The sequence below is a fragment of the Simochromis diagramma genome, unplaced genomic scaffold (assembly GCF_900408965.1).
Source record: "Simochromis diagramma unplaced genomic scaffold, fSimDia1.1 OVJJ01000413.1, whole genome shotgun sequence".
Classification (NCBI taxonomy): Eukaryota; Metazoa; Chordata; class Actinopteri; order Cichliformes; family Cichlidae; genus Simochromis; species Simochromis diagramma.
The window spans coordinates 3853358-3868710 of record NW_024386948.1 but is presented as its reverse complement, the minus strand read 5'-3'; the positions used below and the strand labels follow the sequence as shown (position 1 = coordinate 3868710).

At 36.9% G+C, this 15353-nt stretch overlaps 1 protein-coding gene and 1 long non-coding RNA gene across 2 annotated transcripts; one reads left to right on the top strand and one right to left on the bottom strand.

Moving 5' to 3' along the window:
• Positions 1-1161: 1161 nt before the first annotated feature.
• On the bottom strand, positions 1162-7453 carry LOC120737523. Its single transcript, XR_005696757.1, has 3 exons — positions 7374-7453; positions 2940-2949; positions 1162-1174 (listed from the first exon to the last, which is right to left on the bottom strand). It is a non-coding gene; the product is annotated as an uncharacterized LOC120737523 (long non-coding RNA).
• LOC120737605 (macrophage mannose receptor 1-like) lies at positions 6231-8404 on the top strand. Its single transcript, XM_040038408.1, has 2 exons — positions 6231-6614; positions 8003-8404. The coding sequence occupies exons 1-2, from the start codon at positions 6368-6370 to the stop codon at positions 8371-8373; spliced, it is 618 nt and encodes a 205-aa protein (XP_039894342.1). The 5' UTR covers positions 6231-6367; the 3' UTR covers positions 8374-8404.
• The last annotated feature ends 6949 nt before the right edge of the window (positions 8405-15353 follow it).

Sequence of the window (15353 nt, the reverse complement as noted above, 5' to 3'; positions counted from 1 at the left end):
TCATGACAATGACGTAAGCAGGTGCGACGTGCATGACAACAGCTGTGTGCAGTTCAAAAATGGATAATATATCGAGTGCTAGAGAGAGTATGACCATGCCGCGTTTAAAGCGTGGAAGTACTGACCTTACTTTGAGTTTGATTTCGTAAAAAGTGACAAAAACATTAGCGTCCGCTGTTCACTGCGTGGGAAGAAAACTTCTTTTTACAGGACAAACCTCCGCCTGCTATACAGGTGAAAACAGAGCAACAGGACCGCTGAGTCTTTGATTTTATTTATTTTCTGCTGTGTTTTACTTGCATCTATTTGAAAGACTGAGTGTAAACACAAAATAATATTTTATTTTATGTGCTGGAATGTGCAGAAAATAGGTTTAAATGTTAAACAAATTTCTTCCAGTCAGAGAATGTTGCATATAATTAGATTTTTGCTTGATGCATAAAGTTAAGATTTAAACTAATAAAACAAATTTTAAAAAGAGACTATTTTTCATTTGATTACATTTTATATAATGGATTATGCAGAAAGTAGTAGAAAGTAGTAAAGTAGAATTGGGCTGAAAGATCTATCGCTTTATTACCTATTCAAGTAGTAAATCATGTTTTTAAAAAGTAACTAAGTAACTAATTACTTTTGAAAATAAGTAATCAGTAAATTAAAGGGATTACTTTTTTGGGGAAGTAATCAGTAATTAGTTACTGATTACTTTTTCAAGTAACTTGACCAACACTGGTCACTACTAAATATTCCATAGTCAATTGTTCAGTGAAATTTAATTAAATGAAATTCAGTTCAGTTTTATTTATATACCACCAACAGCCACCTAAAGCTGCTTTATATTTTAAGGTAAAACCCTGTAGTTAGTAGTATTAAAATAAAGTGGAAGCAATTAGGAATGACAACAACTCGGCCAGGAAGTGGTAACCAAATTCCCTTAACTCTTCTCCATAATTGTTTTGCATTGCGTACGAATAAATTGACCTTTAGTTACACAGAAGGATTCACAGTCAAAACACAGCAGATGTATGGCACCATATCAGGTACTTTTATAACTCTAATTATAACTCTTAACTCTTGATGCTCGTTACTGTGCTCATTAAAAGAATATTAATAAAAATGAAGTATCTGGTTTTGTTTTAAATGGTTACACTGTAGTTTAGCTGATTTTACATGACTTAAATGATGCTGTTTTGTGTTGTGCTGTTTCAGACTATTCATTCTATGTTTTGAAGCCATGGATAACAAAACTGTTTTGCAGGTAAATCCAATTTTGGATTTTTTGGATTGGTCAAAAGTATACATGCAGGTTCAAGTATATACACACACTCACTCAAAAACTTTATTTCTACATATGTAGTTTTTTGTTGAATAGCGCAATGGCACAACTACCACCTCAGAAAGGAGGGCTTGGTTTGAATCGCTTGACTGTGGCTTTCCTGCGTTGAGTTTGCATGTTCTTCAAGTGCCAAAGACATGCATGTCAGGTAACCACTAAACTAAAGGTTTAGTGGTTACCTGACAATGCACTTGCCAACAACATCACCTCACCAGAGCATGCAAATCCATCTCACTGTGATGGATTTCCATACAGTGTGAATGTGTTGGCATGTCGCACCACAGATGTTACAGGGAAGCCACAGGGTACACAACACATCAGGTACTTTCTAAACTTTGATTATAAATTCAAATTTTACATGTACAAATATTTATTTATTTCTATTAGTTGCTTTACTGGTAGTAATAGTTGTTTTTAGTTTTAATGTTTTACTTTAATTGTTGGCTTTCAAAATTGGAACGTATTCTCGTAAGGTTTTTAGAACATAAACCCACAATTATAATTATACTCAGAAGTACAAATACTTCAATACTGTCGACTTTTCAGGTACCTGTACTTTACTTGAGTATTTATTTTTCTGACAACTTTTTGCCTTTACTCCCTACACTTTTAAACAAGTATATTTTTACTTCTTGTATTTTTAAAATCAACTTGTAACTTTAGGTTCGTTTATAACGTTTACATTTGGGACTCAAAGTGGGCTGGAAAGAGTGCAGGTATCTGTAAATTCAGAATCTAGCCCACCCTACAGAAGAGGAGGGCGCATATAGGGAGTCACCTTTTTTTTAAGTGTCAGGTCATTTCAAATGTAACATTTTAACAAATATTAGCAAACACACAAACTGTTGTGTCTAGTTTGTTGCACAGTGTGTTGTCAGCTTAAGGTCCAGCTGCTGTACACAGGGAGATTTGAGAAAAGACGGGACAGGAGAGACAGGAAAGGACAGCTGAGTGACGCTTGATAAACTGCAAATTGAAACCTTATATGTAACGTCATCATTTTGACTGTTGGGTTTTTCTCTGTATGTATTATTTTGGTGAATTAGCGCTGTATAAATAAAGTGGAATTGGAATGAACTGATCACATAGTAGCTATTCCTGCAAAACAAACACTATGTGTTACTCAAATTCTGCCTGAAACTACTCGGTAGTTTGTATGGGTGGAAAGAGCTTAGCTTGTTGTACTGTGGTGAATTTATTGTAACAGTGACTGTGGTGCCCATGGTCAGTGGTGGTTTACATCAACTGTAGTAGATTAATTTGATGGTTACAGATATTATTACGGACATAAGTGGAATTCACTGAATTCCACTTTTATGCCAGCTGTATACTGTCTTTCTATACAGTATACTGTTAGAGTAATGGAAATCAGCCAAGATATCTATGAAACTTCTCCTGAATTCAGTTGTGTAAATCTACAAAGAGCAACCAGTCGCTGATCACAACATGTAAACAACGGAAATTTACTGAAGCTGGCTTCATTGTTTTTATGGTGCTTTTGTAAACCATTTGATTATCAAATAATAAATGACCACGTATTTTTGTGAATTTATTCATAGTTATATTTTTAAGTAAATATAGTAAGTGCAATGTATGACACAACAATTATCTGCCTGGTAGGCTTTGAGAGTAAACAAATAAGGATAATTTTCCATTCAAAGAAATTCTTGCATTTGACTTCAGCCATATTTAAATTCTTTCTGTGAATTGCAGGAATGTTCTTTGGGCTTTTGACTCCAGAGACCACGATGTCACATTCAACAGGTAACTGAGTACAGTTACACCCCCTATGGCCTTTAAGACTAAGTCTTTCAAAAATATAATGTGTTGATGACTCAGCTGAATATCATATGGCAGCAGACATTCAAGTTTAATGAAACCAAGCAGGGCAAATTAAGAATGACTGATTGCTGGAAAAGTGTCACGAATGGCTAATGAGTAGCAAGGCTCCAATGATTGCAGGTAGTGACCCAATTCGGTACAGCCCAAGTTTGTTATTTGTTTTATTAATCAAAATCACTATAGTTAAAAAACAAGTTACTCTAGATAAGCAACGAAACACTTCTTTGTTTCCAGAAGAAAAAGTTCTTGGCAACTTGGATTAGACGGATGCACCTGCAAACTGATTCAGATAAAATCCCAGTCATACAGGACGCACTTGGATTCTGGAATGCCTGGAAATGTACAAGAGCTTTAGGACACTAAGAGACTTCACCGGGAATTCCATGTGAAAGTGGAAAACAACATTAGAGGCCATCAAGGCAAGAAAAGTCCTTGGATGGTTTCATCCTAAATCCATCACCCTGAGACTATGCTCAGCAGAAGGAAGGAGGCCTAGGACTAGTGAGTGTCAGAACAGTATCCAGGATTAAATATCATGGCCACAACTGACCACATGCTTAATGAATACCTTGGAAGCAGTAAAAAAGAAGAGGAGCAAGTAGAAGAACCATCATGGAATCCTAAAAATGGTGCTTAGAATTAGCTCTGAGCACAAGACAGATGGATGCTTTTGTCTATCACACCAGGCAAGCTCTTGTGTGCAGGCAGTGCAGAGATGTCGTTGAGATAATCCAGTATAACATAACAGCTGAGTGCAAGATAGATTAATTTAGACTATGGCTCCACAGCATAGATTGTCGTAAATCATTTAGAACGGTGCCGTATCAGTGCCAGACCATTTTATTAAATCATAGGGTGTACTTGGTTTGTCAAAGGACTTAAAGACTTAAATCCAAGTTATGTATGCATTAGTGTTGTCAGCATTAATCTTATTAAAATGACATTAACACCATAACTAACCCATTAATGGTAAATCTCCGTTAATGGGTTAGCGCAGATCGCCCCGTGCGTGGGGCTGCACAGTGTCAATGCGTTAGCACCTTTAGCTCATTAGCGTGTTAGCGAGCGAACCGCTAATGCATATATCTATTATACTGAGCATTGATACATTTTAAAGGCATTTTTATAGAAATGGACTTTTGTTGCATTACAGGTGGTCTAAGCATTGTGTATGTAAACTTTATATAGCAGGTTTAAGAATCCTAATGACTTTTGAATGTATAATTGAATGTACAATTACCCTCAGCTAAATAGTAGTAACATTTTCTTAATTTCTTACATTCCACTTAGACTCACCTGATGACTGTCAGTGGTTCTTTAAATCTCCTATGACGCACTTTTAACCAAATGCATTTCAGTTTCTCCAAAACTGCTTTGCATAATGTACAAGTAAATGGACCTTCAGATCTACAGTAGGTGCATAAATAAACTACACCAGATACAGTGGAACATATCAGGCACTGGTTTAACTCTATGTATCATTTTTTATATAATTTAGTAAAACCAATCTGTATGCCTTTATTTCAAAGTTGGTATATTGAAAAAAGTGCTTGTGTATTTCTTGTTTCCAGACTAATTTGTCTACATATACAAAATCTTGTATATGAAGAAGAAATTTAGTGAAAACAAAATCACTTTTTTTAAATTCATCCAAGAATAAATGAATCAATTGCAATTCGTATATTTCAATGACCTGTCAAAAAAAGCATCTTGGGAAACAACCTGGGAAACAAACAAGCAGGCATGAGTGGACGACAGAATTGATATGATAGTTTGCACTCAGGCAGATAATAATGATAATACCAAAGCCTTAATACCATAACTATAGAAAAAATTATATAATGTCTGTTTCTATATTTTTCTTTTATGGAAATGTTAAAGTTGTCCAATTAACTGGCGTCATTAATATCAACGGAGAGTTATAGTTATGTCATTGGGATGGAAGTTTACCTATTTTGCTTTTAAAATAATTTAGCCAGCTTCTACTGCTTCTGTAACTTTACAGTACACCTTATTATACATAACCAAAACATATGACATATTTGTGCATTCAGTGGATGACAGCAAGTTATTATTCTGCATGTTTTGGGCTGCAGGAAGTTTCCTAATGCTTTTGATGACTACCACCAGGATGGCACTGGTTTCAACGGGGTCCAGTAAAACAGGTAAATAAGCACACATGATCATTGTTTGTTTTTGGTGTTTTTGTTTGCTTTTTATTTTGTTGTCATTGCATTTTGCATTTTTCAATCATTGATACAGTTAATATTTTAGTATACATGTATTTCAGGTCAGTATTCAGCATTCAATGTTTTTGTGGGCAGTCTGGCCTTTGTCTTCTGAACTCTCATATCAACAAGGCATTTTCCCAGCAGAAAACTTTGTCCCACTGAATTTTGTTTTCTTTTTTTAATCATTCTCTGTTAAACAGTAGAGATGGTTCTTTGGGACAATCTCAGTAGATCAGCAGCTTCTGAAATACGTGGCATCAACAACCATGCAAAATTCAAAGTTACATAAATCCCCCTTTTCTTCTTTCTGATGTTCAGGTTGAACTTCAGCCGGTCATTTTGACCATTTCTGCATGTCTAAATGCATTGAGATACACACACGTGATTGGCTGATTAGATAAGCAGACAGCAGTTACTACTATTGCTTCACGTCAAGAGGTTTTTGGATTTGAATCCCCAGGCACTTGGGGACTCTCTGTTATATGAAAATTTGTGTTCATGTTTGACCTTGTGCTTGTGTGTACTGTCTTTGGGTACTCTGGATTTCTCCCACAATCCACAGACATACATATTGTTTTAGCTGGTGTTTCAAAATTGGCCAACTTAAGCATGAATGGTTAGGTGTGTCTCTATGATGGAGTGGCAACCTGTCCAGGGTGATGTAACCTGTACTTCCCCTGAGGGAAGTACAGGTTACATCATTATCTTCATCTCTCAAAGTTGCGTTGGCACAAATATGACAACACTCTAAAATGTTTTCAGAAAAAAAATTATTTAATAAGACCATGATGACATAAAGTCATTGGAACAAATTGGGGATTATTTCTTGGCGTCTGTGTGTAAGACTGGATAATCTTGTGTTTTAGTGCAGTTCCACTTTATCAATGAATCCCTAACCTGGCATGAGGCTCAGAGCTTCTGCAGATTAAAATACACTGACCTGGCAACCATAAACAACATGGATGAAGAAAACCAGCTGGTCAGTACACTGGACAGTCACAAGACCGCCACATGGATCGGACTTTACAACGGACAGAACGACAGGTGGCTGTGGTCTGATGGGAGCGGCAGAGCAGACTTCACCAAATGGGGCCTTGATCAACCAGACAACTATAATGGGAAAGAGACGTGTGCAGAGATACAAGATGACGGCCTCTGGAATGATATTCCATGTGACTTAACCAGAGCTTATGTGTGTTATGAAAGTGAGTAAATTGCAATTACAGTTGAAACTGTTGTGAGTGATCATAATTGATCATAATTTTAATATGAAATTTTTATTGATGATAATCAATTTAATCTATATAATATTTAAAAACAAAAATGAAAACGTGACCGAGTGACTAGCACACAAAATGATAATTTGCTAGCGGTGAGATTATGAGAACTCACTGTGCTGATTCGAACAGTTGTGGTCCAGACTGAAGTAACTCAACAGCTATGTTTCCAAAAGGATGTAAAATATCCCACCAACTCTGGCTGTTCTCTGGGTAGGTCTGTATTTTCTCCTCAGGTTCATCTCAGCGCTTTTGTGTGAACTTTAGGATGAATTCCAGTAAAAAAACCCAAAATAAAATAAATATAAAATATTTTTAATGTAACAAAGATACAGCAAGTTTATTTCAGTAATGACAAACATCGTCCAAACAATGGCTGAGCAAACCAGTAGATTAGTGGCTACAATGGCGGCACTCCGGCTCCTTTTCAATCTTCTTCTTTTAGAAGTCAGTCCAGCAACAGGCATTTGAAACATGGGCAAGACCAGGTACTTTTCTTTCAAAGGAGATGTTTAATGAAACTGTAAATTAACACTGCAAGACTTGGTGAAAAAACTGTGTTGCTTCCAGTTTATCCGACTTCCAACTATCTAAGCACATAATTTCCAAAAAGCGCATCAGAATTTCACATTTCTGTATTATATGCTTTTAACATAACAGTATTTGAAAATCATCTGAAAATTATACTTAACAACAAAAAATGTATATTTCTCCTTTTAACCCCTTTTACCAGAACCAGTGAACTAGCCTTTAATTGGCTCTTACAGTGGCCAAACAGACTTAATGAAAGAGCAAATGATCTACTGACCAAAATAATACAGGTCAAGCCTAAGTTGTACTTCAGTTAAATTTAATTTCATTTATATAGCAACAAATCATTAAAAAAAAGTTGCTTCAAGGCGCTTTATATTTTAACCTCCTAAGACCTGAACTCTTTCATGGCATGTATTTTTAATTTCTCCTTGCTATTTGGGCTGATTGGGACTTGATGAATGTAAAAACAAAGAATTATCTTTTAACCTGATTTTGCTCTTCAAGGGCCTGATTCATTTTAAAGTTTGATAAAACTGTGGCAGTATAATGTCCTCGTAAGTGGATAACAGGCCCTTGTATAAAAAAAACAAACAAGATTTTGGTCTAGACAACCCCAAAATGTGATGTCCACATATATGGACAACAGGTCCAAGTGTTTATGACCAGAAACATCATGGCTCTGCTGTTAGTAATTTGGCTCTAAATCACTTACCTGACTATTTTTCTTGGCAGAAAAAATAAGTCTAACTCAGTTTTACTCCTCTCCCCTTGTGTGTCTCTAGTTCAGCAGGATGGCAGCAAGAAGTATGTGGTTTACACACAGGGGCAAACCTGGCAGAGCAGTCAAGATCTGTGCAGACAGAAGCACACTGATCTGGCATGTGTGCTTACAGACAAGGAAAATGCAGCGATTGCCGCAGTTACCAACAAAGCGTGGATTGGTCTGTTTAAAGATGCTTGGGTTTGGTCAGATGGAACAAAGACCTCCTTCAGGTACTGGAAAAGAGGCGGAAGTTATAGTGGAAACTGTATTTCTGTGGAAGGATCACAGACGGGACGCTGGATATCAGCTGACTGTAACAAGAAAGCAACATTTATCTGTCAAGGAGGTAAGTTCCTTAAATGGACAAGTAATAAATCAATTTCTTTATAAGTGTGATACAACTGTTGTTTTCATTAAAGCATCAAAATGTGGGTTAAAAAATAATAATAATAATAATCACAACAATAAATGACATATTTCTTTATTTGTGTTCTACAGATGCCAAACTAAAGAAGATGGTCATAAGGATGAAGGTGAAGTCTGATGTGGGTCTCACTGACTCCGCTGCCTCCAGTCAACTCCTAATGAAGGTACAAACGTAGATTCTAGGTTCCTTGTATCTTTACTGTCGCATTATGGAAAACAGGTTGTGCAGCAAGAGTTCATAAAACAACAGTAAACACCAAACACATCACAACAAACACAAAATATCTACAGAAAAAAATATTAGAGGTAAAGAAAAGTAGCAAAAGTTTTTTATTTTGTTCCAAAACATAACGAAATTTCCCTTTTAACATGATTTAAAAACATTTAAACATGATTATTACCTGCATGACAGGGACATAAAGCTATGTGTGGTAAATCTAACAAGTATGAAAAACAGCTCTTTTCTTTTATAATGTTTTCCTTCAAGTTGGAGACCATCCTGAGAGATCAAGGGGTGGCTGATTTCAAACTCAGCTGGCAAAGTGATAAAAATGGCAGTGTCTTTCAGCGTTAGTTGGAAACTATGGAGAAGACGGGTAAGAGATGCTCACTGCAGACTGTATACACCATGCTGCAATTGAACTAGTTTTCATTTGAAACATATTAATCATTGTGGCAAGAAATATAGTCAATATAGTTAAAAACCAAAACGTTAAACATGTTGTTCTCTTTTTAGGATGCTGACTGCAGAAGTACCCATGTTGTTTTACTGTAGCGCTGATGGATGGAAACAGATTATTTAAAGATTGGTTCTCACCTCACTGAATTTAGGTGGAAACTATAGGTTGGAAGTAGCACTCATACAATATAATATTAAATAAGGCAATGATATGAACTGAAATCCAAGTGCTAATAATAGATGCAAATCATTTTTAAGCATTGTAAAATGTGCCTGGTTTGGACATCGCTGTCCAAGTGCTTTGTTTTGCAAAAATGCAAGAAGAATAGCTTTCTCTGCCTATTCCTGTAGCTTGAAAGAAAGAAAGAAAGAAACAAAAAAACAAAACAAAAAACAAGTTTGTAGTTGTTCTATTACCTTGTTAAGGATTCTTGTGCTTTTATGTGGCCTCTATAATGTTAAAGGCTGTCCACAATAAAGTAACTTTCTGAATTTTCAACCTTTTATTCATATTTATCTATTGATTTGGTACTGGTTTTTGATTCTGACTCCCCACACTCATTATTGTCTTGATTTTGTTCTTTATTATGTTCTAAAACAAAAAGAAATAGTACCATTTAATTCTTTTTTTTAATCACGTGATTCTTAGAGTCAGAGTCAGAGAGACTTATCCCCAAGAGGCAATTAACCCTTTAAAACCGGTCAGAGCAGCACACTCCATTTTGCGTAACTACTTTTAAATCCCTGCAACCACGTGAGCTAGCGCAATAATTTTTTTTGCATATGAAACCAGAGGAGTTGTACTTACATCTTATGCCATCAGCTTGTACTAGGTCACAGTTTCCTTCCACATATAGCTTTGCAAAAACTGCATAAAAAGCACTTGCAGCAACAAAAACATAATATTCCAGAAACACGCTTTGCCGATCCGATCAGCTGTTCATAACACTTCCTACGTCCATCAGCACGAACTATCGCATGTGTTGTGCCCTTAAACAGGGGAAATAGTGAGGAGAGGTGAAAGAAAGGCACAGACACGCAGCTAACTCGTCTGTATTGAGTTTCAGAAGCAATACAACTAAAACAATGTTCTTATGGATGCACTCAGTCTCAGGACAACTGTATCCAAACTAAGTCACTATTGTTCACTGCATTAGCTGATGAGAATACTTTAGATAACATGAACTGTAGCATTAGACAAAAACATATTTTTAACTCGCACATGTTAGCTGACACAGTCACTAACTTTCCACAGCAATGAAATAATACTTTAAGTACTGCATGTCTTTCAGTAGTTAACTTATACAGATAGTAACAGAAAAATCTTCACACAATATGGCGGAGTAATAGCGAAAACTAGCATACACAGCAACAGAGATTAACTGGAACTTCTCAGCAAAATAGTCTGCAATTCACATCTTCCGCTACAATGAACAATGATAACAATGTAATAATCAACGGTAACACACATTTATACAGATTTGTGCATGACAGTTACCTTAAACAGGGGAAATAGTGAGGAGAGGTGAAAGAAAGGCACAGACACGCAGCTCTCACTCTCACTCGTCTGTGTTGAGTGAAGGAGGAAGCGCGCGAACCCACCTACTGGAGCCCTGAGGCATTAACAATGGATCGATGCACAATCAACCCAGGCAAAACTTTCACTACTTATCTCCCTCTATATTCCCACTGCATATTCTATTCGAAAACAGTCAAAGCAACAAATAAAACATTAATAAGGGCATGACAAGAAATATAAGGAACAGAGATGTACAACTTCAAAACTAATCAAATTTATGATCCACCACACATGTCCGCCATGTCCTGCCTGAAAACGGAAGTGACGTCATTTTCGCGGAAATGTAGTTTTTCACTATCAGGGCCTCATGAGCCTATACTGGTGTTTTTAAAAGATATATTTGACTTTATGACTTTCTGTATCATTTCTGGGATGCTTAGGACTCATATTGCACTGCTGGAAAGAGTTTATTTTGATGCATATGCTGCTTTTTTGCAAATTTGCAGTATAATATTTATTTTCGTTTTTCCTGCAGTGTATAGAAATTGGTGTATTTCAAAAATAAAACTATAAAGACACTCAAAATAAATTTCCTGTGGTGGGAAACTATTTTGTGCAACTTTTTTGTATTTACAGTTTTGAGGGATAAGCCTCTTAAATTTCTTTAACTAGAAATATATGTTAAAAAAACAAAAATGATTTTCAATTTTTTTGTAGTTTATTGCACTTTTTTGCAATTTATGCAATTACTATGCACTTAATGCAGACATATTATTAAAATTTAGGCTGTAATGGTTGTATTGATGTATATCAACTTGAAATGCTCCCAAAAATGGCTCTACAACATGTAAAAATATAATATAAGCTCTGGGGGACTTGGTTCTATGGTAGGTCTTAAAGGGTTAAGATAGATGATACCTTGCCAACTGTATATACAATACAGAAACATCACACTGGGGAAACAGGTCAGGCCTGGTAGCACTGGCCAGTTGACCGCACGAGCAGTGACCCGGAACCAAAACAATGGAAAATGCACAACATGAGGAAACAACATGGGGGAGGGGGGGGGGGGGGGGGGGGGGTGTCTGTGTCAGTGTACATGCGTGTGTGTGTGTGTGTGTGTGTGTGTGTGTGTGTGTGTGTGTGTGTGTTCCGTGTTCAGCCAAGAGAAAGTGTCCCTTCACTCGCTTGGGCAAAATTCAACAATCTTCAGTCGACGCGGCTGGCCTTGAATGAGGATGGAGAGAGTCACATCAACAGTCTTGTTATCTAAAGGAGAGTTTTGACCGTCAGCTTTTGCCTTGAGCATCCAGCTGGTGCCAGGGGGGTCGCATGAGATGAAGATGGTAGTTTTTTTGGTTAGCGTGAACAAACTGCTTCCAGTTTTCCATTTGGTCTAATGTCCGTCACTGGTCACCAGGTCTCTCAATTCCCGTTCTTCTCCAAGATCTTGTCCATATTGCTTTCAATAAACACAGTCTGAGTACTCACAGCCCTGCCCATCATCTATCATGTCGGCCAGCCTTGTGGGATTTTAAACAGCTCTAGCCGATTCTTGTACTTCGATAAGCCAGCTCCAATCAGCCAGAACTCTATTATCATGATTCTGAATTGGTAGATGTCTTTCAATGTCCTCCATCGAGAGTGTTGCCAGACACATGACGTAAGCAACCATCGAGTATCTGGCAGCAAATGTCTCCGCAGGACAATCAGTTTTTCAGTTTCGTTAAGGGACCAGTTGATCAAATCCATAATTCTTCTTTAGGTTTTTAGAGAACAAGTCTGGAAGACTCTCTTAGAGATAGAGAATAAGCGAGACTATGCAAAAGACATGAGAAGCCAAGCAGGAAAGATAAGGGAGAGGGAGAAGGAGAAAGTGCAGCCGCCTCCGTCAAGAGCCAAGAAAAGACTTCCACATGCCAAATGTAACGCACTTAAAATAAGTTACTTGATTAAAAAATATTTACACATAATTAAAATGTTTTCATCTTTCATTGTTTTTAATTGCATAAAGCCTACTTTCAGTTTCATAATTATGTCCAACATGTTGCTCAGTTTTTGTATAGAGAAACTGATGCTATTTACTGACTCTTTGTTTGAGGTTTTCATGCATGGATTATAAAACTGTCACCTGTTTAGGTAAACCTTTTGCTTTACTTTCAACCACTTTTAAAATCTTTCAGTATTTTAAAACCCAAGTTTCATGAGTGCATTTTAGAACACAAGATGGTAATGAAACCATCTATGATGTATGGCTTGGAAAGAGCTATGGATATATCATATCTGATTTGAAAGAAGAAACAGGAAATTGTCTGTGGTAATATTAAACGCAGTTAAAAATGATGAACAATATCAGGTAACTAGAGCCTGAGTCATGCTTTAAGAGTATATTTATAAATTATTAATTAAATATAGATTTAGATAGTGTATGAACATTAATTCAAATCCTGTTTTAAACAGTTTAACAAATAATGTCATTAAGAGTGCCAATGAAATTCCAGATTCCAATAGATAATAAAATACTCAGGAAAATTTTGCCTTCACATTTCAAATTTTGCTTTCAAATTTTGGCTATATATGATTGAGGCATCATCTGTACTCTGTAATATGCATGAATGAATAGAAGAATAAGACATTTACTATTTTTTTTAATTATCAAAAAGTTAAGTTAACAAAAATCACTGTGTGTGCCTTTTATTACCAAATGTGGTCCACAGACCATGTACCATCCATCCATCTTCTTCCACTTATCTGGCAGCAGCCAGGCAGAGAAGCCCAGATCTCCCTGTCCCCAGCCACCTCCTCCAGCTGACCAAGGTGTTCCCAGGCCAGCTGAGACATAAAATCTTTTCAGCGTGTCCTGGGTCTGCCCCGGGACCTCCTCCTGGTGGGACATGCACGGAACATCTCATCCAGAAGGTTCCCAGGAGGCATCCTTGTCAGATGCCCGAACCACCTCAGCTGGCTCCTTTCAATGTGGAGGAGCAGCAGCTCTACTCTGAGCCCCTCCCAGATGGCCGAACCTCTCACCCTATCTCTAAGGAAGGCCAGCCACCCTTTGGAGGAAGCTAATTTCTGCTGCTTGTATCCGCAATCTCATTCTTTCGGTCACTACCCACAGCTCGTGACCATAGTTAGAAGGTAGGGACGTAGATCGACCGGTAAATTGAGAGCTCCGCTTTTACACTCAGCTCCCTCTTCACCACAACAGACCGGTCGATCTCCGGCTTCCTTCTCCGGTCACTATTGAACAAGCAGTGTTGGGTGTAACACGTTACTAAGTAACGCATTACTGTAATTAAATTACTTTTCCACTGAAAAAGTAGAGTAACTGATTACTGTTCATTTTTAGGTATTTTAATTACAGTTACTTACAATGCACTTGCATTACATTGTAAAATAATTAAACTCGCTGAATATCATTATTTCATTTCAATAATTTGTCTTCTAAACGTAGAAGTAAACTCTGCCGCATAGACGAACACTTCTGAGTGATTCTTACAATACAATACAAGTTTGTGGTAGAACTTGACTTAAGCGGTCAAAGAAGTGCAGGAGACTGATGCTGTCCAGTGTATCAAGTGATTTATTCACCATTTTGTGACCCAAACAATATTTACAAAGAAACAAATAAGAAACTCAACTCTATAATGAACTCAGTTCAAATAAACATAACTGAACTTAAATCAACGGAAATTAAGGTCAACCTGCACACAGCTACACTGACCTGAACCTTTCTCTCAAAACACCAGAGTTCTTCTGCTTAAATAGTCCACTTAACCAAACAATTTCTCCTCTGGACTATTCCATTCAGTATGTTGGTAAGATTAACATGATTATATTCAAACCTCCACTACTCCTCTTTACTGGCAACATGAACTCTGTGGTGTAATCAATACATATTACAACACTAAATCTATTTCTTCATAAACCCTCTAAAATCAACTTTATTAAATTATAAGAATTCTTCCCCTTCTGCACTTGGTCTCTTCCTGTGACCCCAGATGAACCCAGAAGGTATAAAGCAGGAAGTAAAACTACATTTCCTCCTTTTGTTTCTGGAAGACAGGTAGGTAAGGTAAGTTCTAAACAATACAAATTAACAGTGAAATAAAGAACATGTTAACTTAACGAACTTGTAGGTAGTGATGGGCAGATGAAGCTTCATGAAGCACTGAAGCTTTTCATCCAATTGGTTCATCCCAGCGCAAAGCTTCTTGAAGCTTCATTTGCTCTAGCAGGACACCTACTGGACGTAAAAATATTAGTTGGCATGAATTTGAAGAGTGTGGCCTTTTGCACACAGCCTGTAAATGTCAACAACAAAAGGAGTGTGTAAAACATGTATATTGTAGTGATGCAGTATACTGTGTATATTTATACTGGCAGTATGGAAAATGATCATTTGGAAATGCTTAAAATGGAAATGATCATTTACTGTGAGGTGAGGTGTGGTTGGGGTGTGGACAGTAGTTGTGCTTTTGTAACGTTGAGGTATGGACAGCTACACACTGAGCCTCAGTCCTGCCTGTTCACATTTTATTCTGTAAAAACTACATTTTCACTGCTTTTATGACCTTTTTAGTGGGGAGAACATAGCTAGGATTTAATGATTTAACAAATCTTTCGAATCCTTTGTCCTCCACAATGCTAAATGGCTGTGAGTCCTCAATCACCATGCTAACCAGGTCTTCATCTATTTGAGATTGTTCTCCTGAGGAAAGACAATAAAGACAAAGCACAAAT

Bases quoted from the DNA above. Each gene is read 5' to 3' on its own strand.
- LOC120737605 (XM_040038408.1), top strand. From the start codon at position 6,368: ATGGATGAAGAAAACCAGCTGGTCAGTACACTGGACAGTCACAAGACC. The intron at 6,615-8,002 runs GTGAGTAAATTG...GTGTGTCTCTAG, and splicing joins AGCTTATGTGTGTTATGAAA to TTCAGCAGGATGGCAGCAAG.